This window comes from Stegostoma tigrinum, chromosome 5, assembly GCF_030684315.1.
Source record: "Stegostoma tigrinum isolate sSteTig4 chromosome 5, sSteTig4.hap1, whole genome shotgun sequence".
NCBI lineage: Eukaryota > Metazoa > Chordata > Chondrichthyes > Orectolobiformes > Stegostomatidae > Stegostoma > Stegostoma tigrinum.
This window is the reverse complement of record NC_081358.1, coordinates 20,854,656-20,862,509: the sequence shown is the minus strand read 5'-3', so window position 1 is coordinate 20,862,509 and position 7,854 is coordinate 20,854,656. Positions and strand designations below refer to the sequence as shown.

The 7,854-nt window shown below is 39.5% G+C and overlaps 1 protein-coding gene across 6 annotated transcripts in view; it reads right to left on the bottom strand.

Annotated features, from left to right (window-relative positions):
* Positions 1–2,155: 2,155 nt before the first annotated feature.
* tmem200ca (transmembrane protein 200C, genome duplicate a) overlaps positions 2,156–7,854 on the bottom strand; it is a 41,070-nt gene continuing 35,371 nt past the window's right edge. For 5 of the 6 annotated variants that reach the window (XM_048528458.2, XM_048528456.2, XM_048528454.2 and 2 more), the window contains one exon: positions 2,156–4,247. In XM_048528458.2, coding sequence (XP_048384415.1) covers positions 2,652–4,223 — 1,572 coding nt within the window. In that variant the 5' untranslated portion in view covers positions 4,224–4,247 and the 3' untranslated portion in view covers positions 2,156–2,651. Of the gene's footprint in view, positions 4,248–4,631; positions 5,102–7,854 lie in introns of those variants that run through there. The other variant, XM_059645849.1, reaches the window with a different exon arrangement.

Below are 7,854 nucleotides of genomic sequence, written 5' to 3'. Positions count from 1 at the left end.
GACAATATGAAAATTAATATCACCCATGACAATTGTAGTGTCCTTCTTGCATTGCCTTCATTGTTTCCTGACTTATATTTTGTCCCACAGTGAGCAAACTCATTGGGAGCTATAGATGGATCCCACCCATGACTTCTTTCCCTTGCTATTGCTTATTTCTATCCAAACTAATTCTGCATCATGATCTATTGCACCTATATCACTACGCACCATTGTGCTGATGTTTTCATTTATAGAAGTTACCCCATATCATTTTCATTTTTGCTTTTTTTCTGTAATATTGAAAACACTTGAACATTCATTTCCTAGTCCTGGTCACCCTGCAAACATATTTCTGTAATAGCCATTAAGATATATTCATTTATTTCCATTTGTGCCATCAACTCAATCAGCTTGTTACAATTTTGGATATTTTCAGAAAAAGAGCCTTATGCTTTGACATTTTTTGAACCATTTTGCTTATTCTAGTCCAAATTTCTGGTGCACTCTTCTTGTATTTTCTGCACCTTCCTGTAACAATTTGTTTAACAACCACCTCTTCACCAATGCGTGTGCTCTGAGAGGTTATTAACCTGAAACCTTAACTTTTCTCTATCTAAAGATGCTGCCAATCTTAATAAATATCTCTGCAGTTTTTGTTTCTCTCAAACAATCCCCTCCTGGAATTTTCCATCTATGGGGTGCATTAAAATTATGTTAGTAAGAAAGCATTTCTTCTTAAAGATATAATAGGTTACCTCAACTTAAGTGCTACGCTCTAGATTTTGTTCTATATAGTTATATAAAATGCTTTCCAGTATCTTCACCAATTAAGCTTGCTGATCGTGAGCTAATAGTTCAAAGGATTTAATTTTTCTCCTTTTTTAAACTACCAGCCCTGTATGTCATACAACTATAAATATTTTACTCTTCTATTTAAGAGACCATCTATCTCACTAATATTCAAGATGGCCACGGAGAAGCAGGGTTGTGTGCCAGCTTTTGTCTGGCGCTCATTCACCCTTACATACTTCCTTTCTTCCCCCCCCCCCCTTTCTTATTACTTCTGTTCTTTTTCTTTCATTTCTTCATTAGTATTTTTCTTTTCTTTGGAGCCTTGTGCAGCAGTGGTTGGAGTTGGTTGGGAACATGGCTCATGGCGACTGGAAGTGATGGCAGCTGGGATGTCCTCCCGGCATTCAGGGCTGGCGGTAGCAAAGCTCCTCTAGTGATTGGCGGCAATGGATTTTTTAAGATGGTAGTGCTGGCAAGGCAAGATCTCGGAGGAGAGCAGCCAGAGTGGGACTCTTGGTGAGATGGCGATGGTGGCCTGGTCTGGCAGCAGAGCCAGTGACTCCTGGAGGTAGTAGGCACAGCGTGACGACTCCTAGCATTGGTGAGGTGGTGGCTGCAGTGGCAGCAGCATGGCATGTCTGGAGCTGGCACTCCTGGCATCAAGGTGGCAGTGGAGCCGGTGAATCCTGGTTGCGGGACAAGTGTGGGTTCAGCGTGGGACCCAGCTACAGTGAGGTTCGAACGGTGGCAAAAGGATGATACCTAAACAGTAGCGACTCCTACATTGGTATGCCTGGTGGAGGAGGGGTGGCGGCGCAGGTGTTGTTGGTGAGCCAGCTCAGAGGTCAGGGCTCTTCTTTCAATTATATCTTACATCCATGTTATTCTTAAACTATTCAAAATGGTATGCGATTGTGAAAACTGTTGAAGCTTTGCCCCGTACTTTACTGTGTTACTCACTACATAATGCAAGTGAAAATAAATACATAATACATAGATTCATTTGTTCATAAATATAAATATATTTCAACCTAACTCCAGGGAAGTCCATGATGACCCTATTACACTCCTTTCACAAAAGTGCACTTGATGGACAAAATGTTTCTTTTTTATTACATCTTTCCTTACATAACTGTGAAGTCAAATGTATGTAATGAGGTATAGGACTTGGACACTTACCTGATAAATCCTTTGGAAAAACAGACAACTGTGACGATAAAAATGCATGAAGGTTGCTCTAAAGGGAAACTCAAATGAAAAAACAATACAATTCTAGAACATTAGGTAACAATTTAGAAAACACAGGTAATGAGGTATAATACAGAATGCAGGATTACAGAAATAATTATTATTTCATTAGACCTCTATTAGTGACCACATATGCAAATAATTTCTTTCATTTAATTATGAAATGATACACTGAACATTTTTCAATATCACATTTTTGCGTGTTTTAGTGCATTATGTGCTTATACAAGATATCTATACATCCTTTGATTTGTCAGAATATAGAATTCAGTATATTAGTTGGCTTATTTTGATGGTTCCAAACTGTAAACTTACAATCCTAGGATGTCTGATGTTTAATTTTCACAAGCTGTTAACAAATAACTGATTATATTAAAACGTTTAAATTGGTGTTTAACCAAGATTAACAATTGCCACTCAATGGCTGACGCAATCATGTTTGGAAGCAACTAAAGAAACTGGATGTTTAGTTCCACTGCAATGTTCTAGAAGTCTGTGGAGCTTGGCTGACATTCAGTAATCATGAATAACTACAGAAAAGCGACATATTATTTTCATTTGTTATAGCTTTTACCGCACCTTTGCATCTCTGAACCCAACTATATATGATTACATCGTATGGTATATAATTACGAATTACTATCAATTTCAACATTTTCCATTCTAAGAGTATTGTGGGAACCAGAAATCATGAGCAATTTCTCTCTCTTTGTGTACTGTCTTTGCACACACCTTTGAGGTTTGTCCATCTTTTGTTCATTGATTGGCATTGTACCTTCTCGTATGGTATCTCTATGAAGATTCTCTGTACAATCATCACCAGATGTAGCTATGGCTTCTGATAGCACAGGAGCAGACTGAAGACAGTCCTCATTACTCAATGTTACATAGCCCTTACTGCTGGTGCAAACTAAATGTGCACAATTTGGATCTTTCTCCTCATCCTGCACTGTGGATGTGGCAGGATAGTCATCAAGATTCGTAAGTTTAGAGTGAACTGACAAAGTATGGAGAGAAAGACTGGATTCTGTTCTCTGAAATGGAATTGGAGAAACCTGGGACACTTGGGCAGAGGGTTGTTGGGAAATTTTGCTGGATACCAACTGGTTGTCATTTAACCTAAATGTATTTGAAGTCTCTGTCTCTATGTCCTGGTTATCATCTCCATGGTGATCACTTCCCATGGTTACATCCGCTGAAATGGATTCAATACTTCCCATTTGATCAGAAGCAAAACGTTCAAATTCTTGTTGAGTTTCATTACATATTTCTGATGTTTGTGCTTCATTCTCATTGTTACTATATCTGGTAGCACCCTCTTCCAAGACACAGTTGTTCAGTTTGATGATGGGCAGTGTGAATGCATTAATGGAAGAAGTAACAATTGACTTAGTCCCACACATCTGGGGCATTTGAATTCTATCATTTACTCTGATTTGGTCTCTGCAAATACTGTAAACAGTATCAGATGTCTTTCTATCTTTGGGGATTTGTTGCTGCAAGTTTGCCACAAAATCGCAATGCTTTTTACCCACATTTTCTTTTGGATCCATTGGCTTTACAGCATTACCAACAGGTGTCCGCAAGGTACTTTTGGCCAACATTGCTGCACAGAAAGAATCAGAAGATTTGAGATTATCCATGCTTTTGGATTGTACATAGTTGACAAAACCATTAAGTGGCCCACAATCTTTTGTCCTCAAATTGTGTACATCTATAACTGTAGAATAGATATCTCGTATATTAATTATTTTGGTTTTTTTGTCTCTATTTTCATGAAGAACCGTATTGGCACAGATGAACAAAAAGATACCAATTCCCATAATAAGGGGTCCTAAAACCTTGAGTTTCTCAGAATGCAAATAGCTTGCTAAAAATTTAGAAATAATCTCCAATGTTGTCATTTCTAAAACGGTGCTATTTGTAGTATCATTTGATTGGACCTTAATAGTTTCAAAAATGTCAGTGCCTTTAGGCCAGTAGCCCATCACTGTCATTGCTATTCCCACTAATAGTACAAGGATTCCAAATGCAGCAATCAGTCCAGAAATGGAGAACAGCTTCAATTTGCCTTTAACCACTACTACATCACTCTTGCATTTCTTTTTTGCTTTCTTTTTGCGTTTATTAACACGATTACGTGATCGAAACGAATCTTGTCTTCTGGCTGAAATACGAAGAAGCCCCCCAGTTGCAATCATGATAAATCCACTTATCAGCTATGTCTGAAAAAAAGAAAACCAGAATAAAAACAAGAAATGAGAAAAAATGGAACAATATTTCTAATTATTTAAAAATTATATCTATATACCTGATTCAGGATTGGTAAACTAGCATGTCACTTACTCGAAGCAGTTCAAATTATAAACAGGAATTTCCAATAACTAACAGTGACTGATGCACACAGTATCTGGTCAGTTTGCGCAAAATTTACCATCACTTCAGGAACATTGAGAAAATTCAGTCAGATGTCAGAAGTATGGAGGGAATTTTTCATTAATTGGAAAAGTAAGATGATCTTAATTAAACTAGCAACAATGTACTCAGTTGTTAGGAATGGGAGTTCATGATTAGTAATTAAGCAGGAACATCGTAAGTCCATCACTTACAACAGCAAATGACTTCAACCGTACCGGCAAACAACCTAGAAAGTCAAAAGCGTTTTAAAATTTTGGCTTCAAGTGCATCAAATATCATATTTGTAGATAGGACTCGCTACATAATCGAAAATAGAAAACATGCTTATATATTTTTGTTTTCAAACCTAGGTAAGTCCAAGAATTCAATGACCTTGTTACTTCAGGTCACATTAAGTAGTAAATAATGATTGTCTAAAGGAGTTAAAAATTATATATAATTTTCAGGCTTACATGCTGATTTTAATATCTTGTACCTTACCAAAAGAATACGTGTGAAGTAGGATTTAGGTACATCCATAGCACGTTCTAAGATTTAGCACACTCATATTGGAGGAATGGCAATATAATTTCAATACCAAGTTGACATGACTTAATTGAAAAGCTTGCAGTTGGTTATGCCCCCACATGTCTTTATTTTTCTCCTTCTAGGGTGGTGGAGGTTGCGAATTTGAAATTTGCTGTCAAGGAACCCTTTCTAAGCTGTGCATCTTCGAAATGGTACACACTGCAGTCAAAGTATAGTGGTTTAGATCCGAAACGTCAGCCTTCCTGCTCCTCTGATGCTGCTTGGCCTGCTGTGTTCATCCAGCTCTACACCTTGTTATTCAAAGTATAGTGGTGGTTATGGGAGTAAATATTAAAGGAGCCAATAAAGCTGACTGTCTTGTACTGGATAGATGCAAAGTCTCTTGACTACTGCTGGAGCTGTACTCATCGAAGAAATGCAAAGCGAATACTACTGCTTCCCTGAAAGTTTCATACGGTGGAAAGGCTTTGGGGAGTTATGTGTGTCACTCACCACCATGTTTAGCACTGCTTCTGTCTTGCCAAAGCAGTTATGATATAGTAAAGTTTCAGGGCAATGGTGATCTCCCCAGGATAGTAATAGTGAATTAACTATGAATGAGATTGAAGGGATAGTGGTTAGATGTTTTCTTATGGAGACTGTCATTGGCTGGTACTTATGTGACAAAAAGGTTACTATTCCTTGGTCCATGTCTGTATATCATGCAGGTCTTGCTGCATACAGGAACAGCTACTTCAGTATCCAAGGGTTTTGAATGGTACTGAATATTGTGTAATCATCAGCACTTTACTACGATGGTGGAAAGTACAAGTCTGAAAATGTCCTAGCTTGCTGATTCCATGATCTGGCCTAGATTAGACATTTTTGGAGAGGGTGGGGCAGAGGTGAGCACCAGATAAAGTTGGATCCTATGTGTGAACCAAGTCTAAATTGGGGTGGCACAGTGGCTCAGTGGTTAGCACTGCAGCCTCACAGCACCAGGGACCCGGGTTCGATTCCAGCCTTGGGTGACTGTCTGTGTGGAGTTTGCACACTCTCCCCGTGTCTGTGTGGGTTTCCTCCGGGTGCTCTGATTTCCTGCCACAGTCCAAGGATGTGCAGACTAGGTGGATTGGCCATGCTAAATTGCCCGTAGTGTTCAGGGGCGCGTGGGTTATAGGGAGATGGGTTTGGGTAGGATGCTTCAAGGGGTGGAGTGGACTTGTTGGGCCGAAGGGCCTGTTTTCACATTGTAGGGAATCTAATCTAAATATTGAGATTAGGGGGTTCTTGTGATGTGGTGGTTGTGTCCCTAGGTCTGGGCCAGAAGACCTGTGTTCATGTTTCATCTGCTCCAGAGGTGTCATTACATGTATAAACAGATTGATTAAAAATAACTATAATTAGAAAGGCAGCTAAGTTCACCTGGGCATCAGTGAGCAAGTTATTGGAGAGTAACTGCTATTGACTGCACTGTTTACAATGTCTATAATGCTAATGATTAAGATTGGATTGTTGGGGCTTGACTGGTTCTATATTGGATTTGTCTTGCTTTTGCTGACATGACATACCCAAGCAATTTGCCAATTCATTGTCCAAATGTTTTACTTATACTGGAACAGCTTAATGAGAGACATGGCTACTTCTGAAGCATAAATCTTCACCATTGAAGCAGGTATGTTAGGGCTCAGCGTGCTTAGCACTCTTGCAATACCACGTGGAGTAAACTGAATAGTCTGAAGACTGGCACTTGTGATGACGCAGGAGGAAGCCGAGATGGATCATTCAGTCTGCACTTTTGACCAAACATGGTCGTAATGCTCCAACCTTGTCTTTTGCACTTGTGCCCAGATCCACCACCAGTGAGGATGATGATGGAACCAACTCCCCCGGTAAATAAATAATATGCCACTATGTATGACTGAATATGAAAGGTCCGCAGAGCTTTGATCTGAACTGTTAGTTCAGGATTGCTAATTGCTGTACGCAACACACTGCTTCCATTGTTTAGTATGCATGTAGCTCTATCTTGAACCTTCATGTTAGCATCTCAATTTTATGGATGCTTACTCATTGGCACGAACATGTAAATTCCCGACTGAATTATGACTGGTTCCCCTGTCCTGGTGGCAATGATAGTGAGAGGGACAAGCTGGACCATGGGGTCACAGATCATGATTGAATACCTTTGGCTGCCACTGCTGATCCAAAACATTACTTCAGAGATATCCAGTTTTGACGTACTCTTGAAGGTTGTGCCATACAACATGATAGCGAGCTGCCAGTGTTGGTCTGAGATGGACAAGGTCAGAAATCACATGACACCAGGTTATACTCCAACAGGTTTATTTGAAAACACAAGCTTTTGGTGCGTAGCCCCTCCGTCAGGTGAAGTGAGAAAGGACACAGAATTTATAACTAAAAGATCAAAGGCTCATCAGTTGTGTGCCTCTTTGATCTTTTACTCGTAAAATCTGTGCTCCGCATGCTTCTTTCTCACTTCACCTGACGAAAGGGCTAGGCTCCAAAAACTTATGCTCAGGGCTTGAGTGAAGATTTGTAGCTCGGGTGCTGGTTACAGATGTTGGTGTGTTCGTTGAGCTGGGAAGTTTGATAGCAAACGTTTCATCTCCTTACTAGGTGACATCTTCAGTGCTGTGGAGCCTCCTGTGAAGCACTGTTGTCTTGTGCTCGTTTGAATTTATATGGTCTGGTTTTTGTTGCTTATGTTTTTGAACAAACTGTTGGACTATAACCTGGTATCATGTGATTTCTGAACTTACACAACATGATGAAAGGTATTATGCCTACATAGTTATGACTCTGAGTTTTTGGAAATAAGGAAGGACATTACTTTAAAAAAGTATGATGAAAATGGACAAGTTACCTTTACAGATGGAGGAGTGA